Source organism: Stenella coeruleoalba (genome assembly GCF_951394435.1).
Source record: "Stenella coeruleoalba genome assembly, chromosome: 18".
NCBI classification, from domain to species: domain Eukaryota; kingdom Metazoa; phylum Chordata; class Mammalia; order Artiodactyla; family Delphinidae; genus Stenella; species Stenella coeruleoalba.
In genome coordinates, this window is record NC_137164.1 from 64,274,960 (window position 1) to 64,290,377 (window position 15,418).

Consider the following 15,418-nt stretch of genomic DNA (forward strand, 5'->3'; position numbering starts at 1 on the left):
ACTTTAATGTTCACCAACACAATGTAAACTATCGTGTTACAAAGTCTACCCAATCCCAAACAATTCCCCACCTTGAAAGACCCAACTTAAACCACCTAAACAGAGACCCTCTCCAATCCTCTAATTACTCTACCCTAATGTCCTCCTTTTGAGACACTTAACAAGTGTCTATCAAGGTGTTGCTCTCCCTCATTGCAGCAAGTTTATTAAACTCAGCTTTGCCTGAGTAACAAGTTTCCCTGGTGGCTTTTTGTTGGCGAGCTGACAGTCTACACCAGACTGCCCCCTCTCACCTGGTTTTACTTAAACACATCTGTCTAGCCCTTTGTATGCTGTTCTCTTAGAAACAGGAGTCACTGAAGAATTTTTTTTAGAAGACTAGATCAAATTTCTTAATTTCATCAAATATCTTTCCAATCACCTAGCAAGGTGACTGGCAATAGAAAAACTCACAATTCTTATTAAATTGTTCTGAAATGAGCTGTAAACCAGGGCACAAATTCTGGTTCCATCAGTACCAATTCTGTGACCCAGAAGAAATCACTGGATCTCAGTTTATACATTAGGATATTAACAACTGCTACAATATACAGAACATCTTAAAAACTACACATTGCTAAATATAGAATGTATTATAGGTAACATTTAAATATTAGAAGTTTTCAATTCAACAAATATTTCTGACGGAATGCTCTGTGCCAGGTACTGTGCTCATTCAAACCCCTAGGTTCAGAGTTCCCCGATTTACTCATTTCCACTAACTTTCATTCCCACTCTACTTCAGCAGCTAGCTTTGACTGTCATCCTGTGATTATGTCATCACAGTGGTTCACCTTTGGAGCTATCCCATTTGGTCCTTCCAATTATCTCTTTTATTCCCACAATATCTCTTAAACCTCATAAAATTCTTCAGCCTCTGGAATCAAAATCATCACATAGAGCAAAGCTTTGATGACCAGGAACACCCCCTTTGGACTATTAACGGAGCAAAAAATAAACTGGATTATGTGATGCCACTGATATTTTGGCATTCCTTTCTTTTCCCTCCTTTTTCTTTCCCAACCTCTCTTCATTTCTTACTGCACGTGGCATTATTCAAACAAACAAATACAAAAATTCTTATAAGAAAACAATGCGTTCTGCTTGAAGAATGGTAAAGAGCAATTAGGAAAATTACTGAAAGGAGTAGTGCTCAGTTTTGAAGGATAGGCGAGAATTTGTTAGGTGGTCAATGAGGCAAAGAACATCCCAGGTAGGGACGATGTGCTGCGGCTTCTATCACTCAGTCTCCCATGAACTGTGCATCTACTTCATTATCATCATTGTAGTTGTCTGTCATCATCAAAACAGCTGATATTTACTGAGAGCTTACTGTCTCAGTGTAAGAGGCACTGTTGATGGGCTAACCTGGCACTATCTCTAAGCCATTTCGCCTCTGCTCCCCTCGATCACTAGAAAAGTAAACACTAACTTTTCTAGTCTCCCTTGTGGCTAGGAATATCCACATTACAAAATTTTGGCCAATGAGACAGAAGTCAAAGATGGCTGAAGTGTTCCAGAAAGGCTTCAGTCAGGATGAATGTGGTTTGATCTTCCTGCCTCTTTCTGCTTTGAATCCAGACAAGTAGTCTGGAGCTGTGGCAGCCATTCTGCAACCATAAAAGAAAAAACCATGTCTGTGGAAACCTACTTTGAGACTTCTGGTTTTTTTAATATTTAAAATTTTATTTATTTTTGGCTGCGTTGGGTCTTCGTTGCTGTGCGCAGGCTTCCTCTAGTTGTGGTGAGCCAGCTTCTCATTGCGGTGGCTTCTCTTGTTGCGGCGCATGGGCTCTAGGGTGTGCAGGATTCACTAGCTGGGGTGCATGGACTTAGCTGCTCCACGGCACGTGGGATCTTCCTGGACCAGGCCTTGAACCCGTGTCCCCTGCACAGGCAGGCGGATTTTTTTTTTTTTAAACATCTTTATTGGAGTATAATTGCTTTTCAATGGTGTGTTACTTTCTGCTGTATAACAAAGTGAATCAGCTATACATGTAAATTTATCCCCATTTCTCCTCCCTCTTGCGTCTCCCTCCCACCCTCCCTAACCCACCCCTCTAGGTGGACACAAAGCACCGAGCTGATCTCCCTGTGCTATGCGGCTGCTTCCCACTAGCTATCTATTTTACATTTGGTAGTGTATATATGTCCATGCCACTCTCTCACTTCGTCCCAGCTTACCCTTGCCCCTCCCTGTGTCCTCAAGTCCATTCTCTATGTCTGCATCTTTATTCCTGTCCGGCAGGTGGATACTTAACCACTGCGCCACCAGGGAAGGGACTTCTTTTTATGTGAGAAAAACAAACTCCTACTGTTTAAGGCCCTGTGTGCCTGGGATTAATATTACTTAAAGCCAAACCAGTCCTATGTAATAAAGCCAGGAAGTGTTCTCAAGCACTTCCTAAGTATTAACACAGTTAGAATCATTTGGGGTCTTAAGGTAATTTAGGAGACCATTTAGCAGAATCTTATCAAACTAGTGATCAACTGTGTACTGTATGTTATAGGACTCTAGTAATGTGTCAGTGGTCTAAACATGGCTTGGTCCTCACAAGCTTTTAAGCAAAACTAATGAGAAACAGAAGAATTATCTCATAGCCTTTATTCTCTATTTTGTGAAGAAAACCATACAGCATGGGCAGAAAATTTGGAGTATATAAGGTTAATGAGAAAGTAAGTAGGATCTATGTCAGGAAAGATTGGCTAGGATCACAAACTGTATGCTATATAAAGTAGACAATATAAAAATGGAAAAACCTGAACTGTTTTAATAATCAGAAAGTACAAGTTAACATTTCCTTTTTTGTATGAAAATTGAAGATCCAAAGTCTAAAATATAGTGTTATTAGTGTAGTAAATTTTTTAAAAAAGGAATTCAAACAAACCTTTTGATTTTCCTGTATTTCCTCCCTCATACGTTGATTTACAGCAATTCTGGTCAGAGATCTGGGAACATAAATACAGATACAATTCATTCTTCCTTAAATGTTTGGACTAATCTATGATTCAATGCAATATAATACTTTGTACGAGAAACTAAAAACTCTAAAGGCATCATGACTGAGAAGTGTACATTTCCACATAGCCTATTTGACAGGTGGTACTACGGCTTTCATTTGACAAGGGTATTTGACTCAGGTGGAATAGAGACTGTCAAAAGTTCACGTGCACAAACTGTACACATTACATGCTGTCGCATTTTTCAAGAATACTTGACTGAAAATGCTGTTTTGTGTTGTTTTGCCCATAGGGAGAAATTCTATATGAAATTACCAATGTCATTATATGTAGCGCTGCAAATAGGCAATGTTCGGAATATGTGTATAAAGAATTTTGGTTAACCTGAAATCTTTACCACAGTATGTAAGTTCTAAAATACTGATAATGCTGACTTCATATATTCACTCTATAAGGAAGCTTAGAACTCCCTTATAATTTAAAAACAGAGCAAACTGTCTTTTAAATAAGTCTATTAATTATATTTATTTGACCTAGTAACTACTAAGAATGCTTAGTTAGCTATTTATCTGTCAATTTTATACATAGAAGAAAATGATTTAAAAATTAAAAGATTGTTAATGCAAAGTCTGGCATTAAGTAAAACGCAAGCGAAGGGTGTATCTTAGAACGACCCACGATAAGTGCGTATTACCTCCTAAAATCTGGCAGCATTTGAGATTAACTGCAACTGAAAATCTGATAATGCAAATTTTTCATTCATTTATCAAGTATTTCATTTCAATGAACATTTACTGGCTGTCTACAGAGTGACTTTATTTTTTTTGATGAAAAATAAAAACCATTTATTAAGTCTGAACATATATGGAGGCGAGATTTTTAGCCTTGGGTATCAATTATGGTTGCACCATAGATGGAGTCTGGAGGAAACCAATTCAACTCGCTTCATCCCAAGATTCAGGAAGCATCCACAAGTTCATGGAGTAATGACTTATCAGAGTAACTGTAGAGATATGCTTAAGCCTACAGTTCAGCCATTAAGCAGTGTTAGCAGAGGTGGTAAATTTTTTTTTAACGACCAACCACAAATTAAGAGCAGAGTTTAGCCACAAAATCCCTGAATAATTATAATGACTTACCGTCAAAACAGCTAATCGACTACCTTCCTAAAACTAAAATTATTTCACTTTATTTGATAGAGTAATTTCAAAAGCTATTGTTAGTTAACAGCAGTGTGGCTAAACATCTATGTTTATACACACATACATATTTCATATACATATACTGACTTCTCAAATTCTTGATTTTGCTTAAACTAAAACTGAGAGTCATGCCAATATATTCATTTTTAATCTGTAAATAAAGGTGACAAACCTCTCTATTTTCAGGGTATCATGAAAAGGTTCTTGGTATCCTGTGGCCAAACATGTACTACTTATTTATCTTACAAAGGTACTGACTGTCTAGATTCAGGATTCAGTAATTTGTGCTGTGGATAAATGTACCAAAGTGTCTGAAACAAATAGAGGCGTAGTGATTATCCACTGCTTAAGAAGGGATGCTGAGGGCACAAGGATGCTCTCCAATTCCTCTCGGTGAAACGCTATTGCTGCACCTGTCACATGTTGTATATCTTCAATATAAGCTAATTTAGCTTATGTTTTACTGGTTGCTTATAATTTTATACTATTATTCCTACAAATGCATCAAAGTCTTGTTATTTTGTAAATCCTTATAAAACATGGTAACCAGAATTGTATCTACTGGTTACTTCTAGATATGGAAATGTATTATCTATTGAACTGGAAGATGCGTTTAATGTAATATTAATATTTCTGAAAGCAGTTCAATTAGATATCTTATTGGCAAAGAAGTATTCCACAAAATATTCTATACAATTAAGACATTACTAATTGTTTGGAATCTGAAAGGGCAAGAACATGATTTGGCCATACATTGGGCATAGGTCTACTTAGAGCAATACTTTTCATCATCCTCTGTAGGGTAAAGAGAAAAATGTCCCCTTATTATATACTGCTTAAATCAGTTTTTTCTTGGATCACCATCTCTCACTGTTTATGTTTAAATAATTTTTTAAATACATTATTTTTTCCTTTCCATTTGCCTCTAATTCAAGAGTTCTCTTTTGTAGTATGTATACATATGCATGCACAAGCCAATATTTTGCTCTAGTTAAAAAAAACCCCAATATACATAATGAAAAGAGACCCTGATCTCATAAACACTATATATAACAGAATTAACTGATATCATTATGTTAAATGAAATCAGCTATTTTCATAAAATTTATTTAACGGAAAGAGTTCTGACTATAATCAAATCAATAAACTTTAATATACCTGGCTTTTATGGGGAAGTTCTGCGAAATGTCCTTCATTAATTTTATGGCATCATAAACTGGAGTGGACATTATTTGAGAAGCTGCTTGAAAACTAAGATCTGGAAGGAAAAGAATATCATTAAGGAATCTAGCATAATGTTAGACCTTAACAGACATTTCCATGTAATTTAAATAAGCTTTCTTGCCATATATTCATTATAGACACATTAACAAACATTCAAATTTAGCATTATTCAAAAGTTTTAAATGAAATGGAAAGCTATCACTTACATCCAATAAGGTAAGTTTTACACTTTTATGAATGAATAATTGTCATTTAATACCTATTTTTTGTTTTCCACAAATTACAGTGGAAAGAGATATGAAAAAAGAGATATGAAAAGAAATGCTGACGCAAAGCTATCTTTTCTTAGGTTAAGTGAAACTGGCAACAAAAAGCTTTGACAAAAAAAAATAAGAGAAAGGAACAAAGAGCTCTGAAGAGCCAATTCTGAAAAGAACTTTAAGACCTAATGTGTTCATTAACTCAGTAAATATGAAACATTCACTTTCTTTTTCAACATTGTTTTACCTTTATACAACAATAAAAATAAAATCCTAAACTTGGTATGATTTTACCTGAAATGATAGTTCTCCGGAAAGAAAAGTGCGTGTGGCTTCCTGTAATCAGTCTCAAGTATGATAGAAGCAGTAATCTGCGTCTCATTACTTTGTCAAGAGTCAGAAATGATTTTAAAACTGAATTCTTTCACTACCTAATAGTGAAGCATTTTGTTTCTCTTTAACATCTCACCAGAATTGGAATCCTAGCTTGTCAAATACTAGTAAAACGACCAGTTTATCATAGCGAGACTAGTTTTGTTTCTACCTTTTCAGTGTACAGTGGCGAATCCAGTTGGAGTCAAAGCCTAGAAAAGATGTTCCCAGGGCAGCCTCCCATGGACTGGTAAAGTCTAGTAGACCAAGGTTCAAACTCCAGCTCTACATCACTTACTAGCTGAATAACTCTAAATAGAATTTCCTTAACCTACCTAAGAATGTTTCCACTCCCCAGCACTAGTGGAGCTATCAGTGCTCACTAAAATCTCCTAATTGCAAACACAATGGACTCTTTTCAGTCCTTATCTTGCCAGGATCCTTCTGCCATGAGATCACTTCCTGACAAGAAAAAGTAAAACTTTCTATTCAATAAGTGGTGCTGGAAAAACTGGATGTCCACGTGCGAAAGAATAAAACTGGACCCCTATTTTACACTCTATACAAAAATCAACTCAAAATACTTTAAAGACTTGAACTTATGACCTGAAACCATAAAACTCCTAGAAGAAAACACAGAGGGGTAAGTTCCTTAGCACTGGTCTTGGCCGTGAATTTTTGGATTTGACATCAAACACAAAGACAACAAAAGGAAAAATAAACAAGTGGGACTATATCATACTAAAAAGTTTCTGCACAGCAAGGAAATCATCAGCAAAATGAAAAGGCAACCTATGTAACGGGGGAAAATATCTGCACATCATTATATCTGATAAGGGGTTACTATTCAAAATATACAAGTAACTCGTGTAAACTGCCACAGCCACTATTGAAAACATTACGGAGATTCCTCAAGAAATTAAACAGAACTACCATATGATCCAGCAATCCCACTTCTGGGTATATATCCAAAGGAAATGAAATCAATATCTTGAGAGATACCTGCACTCTCATGTTCATTGAAGCGTTAGTCACAATAGCCAAGGTATGTAAACCACCTAAATCTCTGTGGGCAAATGAATGGATAAAGAAACTGTGGTGTATATAAACACAATGGAATATTATTCAGCCTTAAAAAAGAAGGAAATCCTGCCATTTGCAACAATGTGGATGGACTGTGCGGGCATTATGCTAAGTAAAATAAGCCAGACAAGAAAAAAAACCACAAAAAAACACTGCACAGCATCACTTATACATGGAATCTAAAAAACGTCAAACTCATAGAAACAGAGTAGAAAAGTAGCTGCCAGAGGCTGAGGGTGGGAGAGACGGGGAAAGGCTAGGAAAAGGGTACAAACCTTCAGCTCTAAGACTGAATAAAATCGGAGGATTTAATGTGTAATATGGTGACTATAGTTGATAACATTGTGTTATATAATTGAAATGTATTAAAAGAGTAGAACTTAAATGTTCTAACCTCAAAAAAAGTACCCGATACATAAGTAGGTGCTCAATATTGATGAATGAATGGGTGAATGAACAGTAAACTTACAAATAAGATCCTTTATGTGTCTTCTTATTCTATTGCTATTAAAGGCAATTTTAAGTAACATAATTTTTAACTGGTGTGTATATATTTATGCTTTTTTAGATGAGAAAACTTAGTCATTACTTATATGATTGATATAACAACTTATAAAAGAGGATTTCTTGTTTTGTTTTGTTTATGTATCTTTTTAAATTGAAGTAGAGTTGATTTACAATGTTGTGCCCATCTCTGCTGTACAGCAAAGTGACTCAGGTATCCACATAGGTACCTCCTTTTTTTGGTATTCTTTTCCATTACGGTTTATCACAAGATAGTGAATATAGTTCCCTGTGCTATACAGTAGGACCCTGTTGCTTATCCATTCTAAATGTAATAGTTTGCACCCACCAACCCCAAACTCCCATTCCATCTCTCTTCCCCCACCCTTGGCAACCACAAGTCTGATCTCTGTCTGTGAGTCTGCTTCTACTTTGCAGATAAGTTCATTTGTGCCATACTTTAGATTCCACATACAAGGGATATCATTTGGTATTTGTCTTTCTCTTTCTGACTTACTTAGTATGATAATCTCCAGTTGCATCCATGTTGCTGCAAATGGCATTATTTCATTCTTTTTTATGGCTGAGTAAGTATCCCATTGTATACCTGTACTGCATCTTCTTTATCCATTCCTCTGTCAGTGGACATTTAGGTTGTTTCCACGTTTTGGCTATTGTGAATAGTGCTGCTATGAACACAGGGGTGCATACATCTTTTCGAATTACAGTCTTGTCCAGGTATATGCCCAGGAGTGGGATTGCTGGATCATATGGCAATTCTATTTTTAGGTTTCTGGAACCTCCATACTGTTTTCCATAGTGTCTGCACCAACTTACACTCCCACTAACAGTGTAGGAGGGTTCCCCTTTTCTCCACACCCTCTCCAGCATTTGTTACTTTTAGACTTTTTAAGGATGGCCATTCTGACCAGTGTGAGGTGGTACCTCACTGTAGTTTTGATTTGCATTTCAAAAGAGTCTTTCTTTTGAGGATAGCATATGATGAAAGACCTTGCCTGAGAGCATTTGGCTGCATGATGTTATACTTAAAAACAGTACAACATAGAGGGAAAGAAAGAATTTAGGCTCTAAAATGAGAGAGACCTGCTGATTTTAGGTATCGCTGATTTGTGCCTTATGAGACTGGTGACCTCGGACTAATTATTTTATGTGTATGTTTCTCAGCTTCCTCATCTGTAAAAGCAGGATATCTATCAATACCCCATGAGTTTTTTTTAAAAAATTAATTACGATGATGCATATAAAGAGCCTAATACAGTGCCAGAAAAATAGTATTAGCTAATATTTTTATCACCGCCAATCACCGTCATCATCACGACCATGGACAACTATATTTTACTCAGGTCTGATAGCATAACTGGTCTTTTAAAACTTTTTACAACATGAATGGAATTTTGCTTCACATATGCTGTTCAAAAGCCCCTGAAAATTCACTCATGAAATCAGAGAAACTGTAAATGACAAGTAAATGAATATACTAGTAGCATAGTCTATTAACATCTTTTGCTTTTTTCTAAATTATTCCCTACCTAGATGACTCATAAATTGTTTAAGTCCTTCACTTTGCCTCTGAAATCCAGATTCCCATATTTAACTGTTTTCCTGGTTTCACCACTTGGATACTTCAAAAGCAGCACGTTCAATAACACATTTGTGATATTCCCACCCATCTTTGCCCCAATTTGGTCCTCTTTAGTCTTCTCTTTCCAGAAAAGCCACCACTGTCCATCCAGCTGGGTAAACCATGAATCCAGCAGTTGTTCCTGATATCTTCTCTCCCTCACACTCCATTTGCAGCCCCTTGAAAGGGTCTTTGATCTTCTCCCTAAATAACCCACCCTCAAATTTATTCTAGCCCTTCCTCAGATCTCAATTCAATCACCACTTCTTGAGGAGCCCTCCCATTTCTGTTACCCCTTCCCTGCCCCCATCCCACCAGTCAGATCTTCCTGGTATATGCCCTTCTTCATCTTACGTCCCTTTACTTTGCAGCAATTACAATGCTAATTTTTACATTGGTTTTTAAAGTTGTTTATGTTTGTCCAAGATCCTTTGAATAAACGCGGTGTCTGCTTTAACTCTTATTTTATCTTCAGAATACAGCACTTTTTCAAAGTGTCAGTTGGAACCCATTAGTTAGTAGTGAAATCACATTAATGGATAATGTGAAGGTTTTTTTTTCTCAAATGAAATAGGGTAGAGTAAAAGAAAGTCTTGGGCTTCCCTAGTGATGCAGTGGTTAAGAATCCACCTGCCAATTCGGGAGACAAGGGTTCGAGCCCTGGTCCGGGAAGATCCCGCGTGCCGCGGAGCAACTAAGCCACCACAATGAGAAGCCCGCGCACCGCAGCCAAGAGTAGTCCCTGCTCACTGCAACTAGAGAAAGCCCGCATGCAGCAACGAAGACCAAGCACAGCCAAAAACAAATAAATACATTTTTTTCAAGTCTTACAGAATTAATAAAATGTGGTAAACATACACATCTATGTTGAAGCTTTCTTTTTAGTTTTAAGCATATCTGTGTATTCACACATTATATACTTGTGTATGGGTCTTGATGTAAAATATACTTCCTTCTCCAGGTCTCAGCCAAAAATTATAAAACCATGGCTGTAGGGACATGACTGACTCATAGTAGAAACTCGATAAACACTTGTTAAATCAGTCAACAAAGGAAAAGGTCCTGATCACTTACCCTCTCCTGGACCTACTTCCTCGGCTTCTGTAAGGTGCTCTTTCCTCCACCTCTCATCATTCCACCGTGTCCACTTTCCCCACGCGGACGAGCACGCGGACACTCCCTTGGGCACTGATTTGGGCACCCTACACTTTCGGTTAGCGCCCCCCACCTTTAAAAAACCTCTATGCTAATATTTTCAACTTTTAAATCTTCTCCTTTTAGTATAAGGACTTTATATTCACCCCACCACTGGACCTGGTCTCATCTGGATATGTCACCATCACGTTAAGTCTATCTTTTTTAACGCCAGTCTCATTATTTCTGGGCCCCGTATTCAACCCCCAAACCCACTTACATGTTTTATGTTCTCTCTACTCAGGCTCCAAGCTGGAAATTTTAAATTCATCTTTGACTCTTTTCGTCTCCTAAATATTTGCTAAATCTGGCCTTCCTCTCTATGCCTTTTACCACAGTCATAGTTCTAGCTCCCGCTACACTAATTCAATGATGTCTTAACTAGATTTCCTGTTTCTAGTCCATTCAAGTATACCTTCCACAGACATCAGTGAGGTTAATTACAAGTAAGCTAACTTTGCATGTTCTGTTTACCAGCCTTCAGAAGCACCCTATCACTTACAATTTTCTAAATTATGGGTCTCTGAAATTGACTGCTGACAGCTAAAAAGCTCTAAAAGTATACTAAACCCCACTGAATTGTACTCTTTAAATGGGTGAACTGCATATCAAGTATATTTCAGTAAGTTATTATATTAAAAAAAAGTTGATGAGAGATGTGATAAAATTATAGATTCCACAGAAAAGTGACATATTCCCATGACCCACTAAACATTACAAATAATAAGAAAGAAAATTACAAACTGAAAAGGAATTTTGGTTCATTCTCAAAATTTGGTTCAGTCTCAAAATATCTGCTTATAGGATGTCGGTGTGGGAGCTATTCTAAGTTCGCAATGAAACATGCAATGGTCTGTTAAGATCAAAATTTTAAAGAGAAGAAAACTAAGATTTAGTTCTGATTTCTCCTGACTTACTAATCAGGATTTCTAATCAATGCTAAAGATTCTCTGAAATGTGATTTAATACCTGAGATGAATCTATAACTCGTGTACACTTTAAAAATGATTAGATGATATCAAATAACTGTACTTTATATAATTTTAAATCTCACAAACACAAAAATATGGTTTGCTTGATGAATAACCTTTTAATTAAATTTGTATTTCCACAAAAATAATGTATATTAGTCACATCATTAGTAATTATTAGTGCCTATGAAATAATTTATATCATGTTATATAAAAGCCTATTTAACAAAACAGAGATAAGTTACCAATATGCTATGTTAATGTGGACTGAAATACTATACCTTGTAGTTCCCAGACTTTCAAAGGCATCATTTCGTTATTACTCTCAATCAGGTATTTTTGGAATGTTGTCAGATTATCTCTAAGATCTGAATATCTTTCTCTGTATTAGAATATTAAGTAATGTTAATTATCATCATCTACTACAAATTACTACTATACAAGCAGTATATTTTTGAAATTAACTTTTCAAAATATTTAGACACAAACTAACTGTTCATCAAGATAATAATAAATAGTGAGGCAGCTATATCCACAGAACTTAAAAAAAAAATGAGGGAGATATGCATGTCTACTTTTTTCAATGTATAAAACAAAACAAAAGAAAACAAAATCTGGAAGGATGTACTCTCATTTGTTAACATTACCTGTAAGGGATCCAAGTGTGAGGGCAGAATTATTAGTTTTTATGTTATATACTTTTTATTTAACATTTTATAAATTACAAGTCTTGCTTTTATAATTAGAAATGAAAACTATTTTATAAGGAAAGACATTAATGCTTCCTATACAATTTTAGAGTTTACTCTATTTCTGAAAAGTTCCATCTTTGAAACTTATAAAAAACTTAAATAAGATAATTCTGCCTAATTAAACATATCTAGCATTTTTTAGAGAGTGCCAAATAACGCAGCATATTTTACTATACATATAATAAAAACTATAATCTTTATTCTTCCATCTCTCGTGAAATCAAAACACAGTACCATTTCATATTATTAGAACTGTTATAAGAAAAAAACTTTACGTAGCTATCAGCACAATTTATAAACAAATACATATTTTCAACAGTAAAGAGAAATAAATATTTTAAAATGTGAGATGAAAAATAAATATACAGAAATAGATTAATCTTATAGTTAACAATAATAAATGTACTACAATTTCATATCTTGCAATTTTATTACAATGTGGGACCACATTTTGAAAATGAATCAAGTCTGCTCTTACAGTGAGAAAGAAAAAGAACTTCTTTGAAAAGAAGGTCACTATGAATTAAATTAACCACTCCTTTCTCAATACTTTAAGTTACAGAGTAATACTAAGTTTATAAGAGCTGTTATATTGTTTTTCATGTTTAATCATAAGCTTAACAATAATTTTCACGGCTAAAATTATTTATGTAATTCAGGCAAAAACACATTATTCATACAATACCTCAAAGCAGAAGGTTCTTGCCTAAATCAATTAACTGTGTAAAAACTAATTCTGAGTATTTCCTCTCTAAAAAAACTAATATGCCAGGGTTCCAAAGGCTTTCTGAAAGACATGCAATTTATTCCCATAAATAGTTACGTTTAAAAAAAACAGGGCTTCCCTGGTGGTGCAGTGGTTGAGAGTCCGCCTGCTGATGCAGGGGACACGGGTTCGTGCCCCGGTCCGGGAAGATCCCACATGCCGCGGAGCAGCTGGGCCCGTGAGCCATGGCCGCTGAGCCTGCGTGTCCAGAGCCTGTGCTCCACAACGGGAGAGGCCACAACAGTGAGAGGCCCGCGTACCTGCCCCCCCGCAAAAAAAAAAAAACAGAACTATGGATTCTAAGATGCAAGACACAGCTGGAAATGGAATAAAAATGTTACCTACTAAATAAAAATCTTACTTAAATCCATTTTAAAAGATGCATTAACTTTTTAAGGCCACTAGTATACAACTTGTCCAGTAAACCGTAGAACTATAACTCAGTCATCTGTATGAAGGAGCATAGTGTCCAAAAATGTTCCCCTCACTCTGTACAGTTATCTACTCCCCAGGAGAACGGGCCTAAGTGTCCTTTATAAATATTTGTAATACTAAATAAGAACTAAAGATATTAATAAAAATGGTTCTTTATTTTTAATTAATGTTGTCTTTATAATAGAATGATAAACTTTCCCTTCTTGTAAATAAGAGAAACGACACATAAAAAGACAACAATCCCCACCCATGAACATTCAGCGAGCACTCACCGTCCTATTCCTTGTCCTCAATCAGTGATGCAGGAAAAAAGAAGGGGGACAGAACTTCAATTTTTTGAAAGGTTACTTATATGTGTATATGAAATTAAGACCAGAAGTTAAAAGGTATTTAATATGGCAATACATGGCACAGAAATTTAGGGAAATAAATATTTTCTCTTCGAGACATGAAATTTTTTTCATGTTAAAAATCCAATATTAACTATGATTTTTGTAACCCATTAGATCTGTAAAAGAGTCCATAAATTTTTGTTTTAGTTTTTAGCCAGAGATAACTCTGATCACTTTCAATTCCAATATCTCTAACCATACTCATTATCCTGTGGAATTAGCGATTATTTTTCAATTTTGTGCTTTTCTGCATTAACCATGTGTTACTTTTGTAATAAAAACAATAGTATGTATATTTTTAAAATGTGAAACATATGCCAACCCAGAATATGGAATCAAGTCCTTTAGAAACAAACTTAAGTGTAGTAATACTTTCATTTCGATTCACTTACTTTAATTTCCCAAAGAGAAACCCTTGAACTTCATTTGTTTCGGTAATATCTTCTACAGTAGTATTAGTCACAGCTATATTTTGGAAACAAAAGCAAAATGAAAATATTTCAGACTGGAAAATATGTAATAAAAAATTAGAAGAACTCAAAATAAAATCAAATTCCATTTGTTTTACCTTGTTTTCCTTTCATGGATCAGCTTAATGAGACATGAGTGTGCTCTCTGTTTAAACAAGCTTGATTATGAAATATTTTAAAACCATCATAAATGCTCTATAGATCATTTCATAGTCAAGTTCTATTTTATACCAGAATGATAAACCAAGGAGTGTGCAACGAACCCCGGGCTTAGCTCTTAAGCCAGCAAGGAATCCAAACCCTAACAGATACGGGAGTTCTCACATTCTTTCTGACACCTTTAGACGTAATCAAGAAATCTTTAGAAAGACACCAAAACTCATGGCCTCAAAGAACAAGGATATATTTTATGTTCATTTCTCTTCCCCTCTCCTTTACTTACCAATAATTATAGCGTACAGTGTGGTAAGTGGTATGCGTGAGGGTACCCTGGGATTCTAAGAATCTGTGACCGTAAGCAGTGTGGGGTACACTCCACCAGAGCTCAGCAAGTACACTTCTCCCTTCTTACTCGTCTGAGAGTCTGGACCTCTAGGACTGCAACTAAAAACACCGGGTGCTTTGATCCAGTCTTCCTTTCCCTCCCTTTCATTCATTCATCAGGCAAATATTTATCGACTGCCTTATTGACGCCCGATGCCTGCCAGACAGACACCAGGAAGAGAGACGCAAAAGACGCAAACCTCAGTTGGTGGAAAAGGAGACAAATAGACAATTTTAACAGACTGTTTAAAACTTTTCCAAAAGAAAGCACAAAATATGTGGACTATAGAAAAGGGAAAACCTTCCTCTGACAGAGCAGGAAGATGGGCAGCCATCTCAGAGGTACTGACTGATACACATGATCCTTAAAAGATGAATAGGCCTTAGATGAATAAAAGAGGTGGGAGAATGGAGGAAGGTTTCAGGCAGCAGGAATAGCATATGCTAAGGGATGAGAGAGCTCTACAGAGGTCACGAGGGCTGGGCATGGAGCCACACATGGAGGCGTCCAGGGAACAGAAAATTATTCTGTATAGTAGTTTAGTGTTACAGGACCACAGTGTACAAATGAGAGGGCTGAGGGACAGTGATTAGGCAGAAAGAGGCCA

At 36.1% G+C, this 15,418-nt stretch overlaps 1 protein-coding gene across 3 annotated transcripts in view; it reads right to left on the minus strand.

The window, feature by feature from the left end:
- Nucleotides 1-15,418, minus strand: part of UGGT2 (UDP-glucose glycoprotein glucosyltransferase 2) — a 166,483-nt gene that overhangs the window by 120,369 nt on the left and 30,696 nt on the right. For all 3 annotated transcript variants that reach the window (XR_013824820.1, XM_079902835.1, XM_079902836.1), the window contains exons 7-10: nucleotides 14,190-14,262; nucleotides 11,734-11,834; nucleotides 5,361-5,460; nucleotides 2,928-2,988 (exon numbers count right to left, since the gene is read on the minus strand). Coding sequence is in view for 2 of the 3 variants with exons in the window: in XM_079902835.1 (XP_079758961.1) it covers nucleotides 2,928-2,988; nucleotides 5,361-5,460; nucleotides 11,734-11,834; nucleotides 14,190-14,262 (335 nt within the window). In the remaining variant the exon portion in view is untranslated. The remainder of the gene's footprint in view (nucleotides 1-2,927; nucleotides 2,989-5,360; nucleotides 5,461-11,733; nucleotides 11,835-14,189; nucleotides 14,263-15,418) is intronic.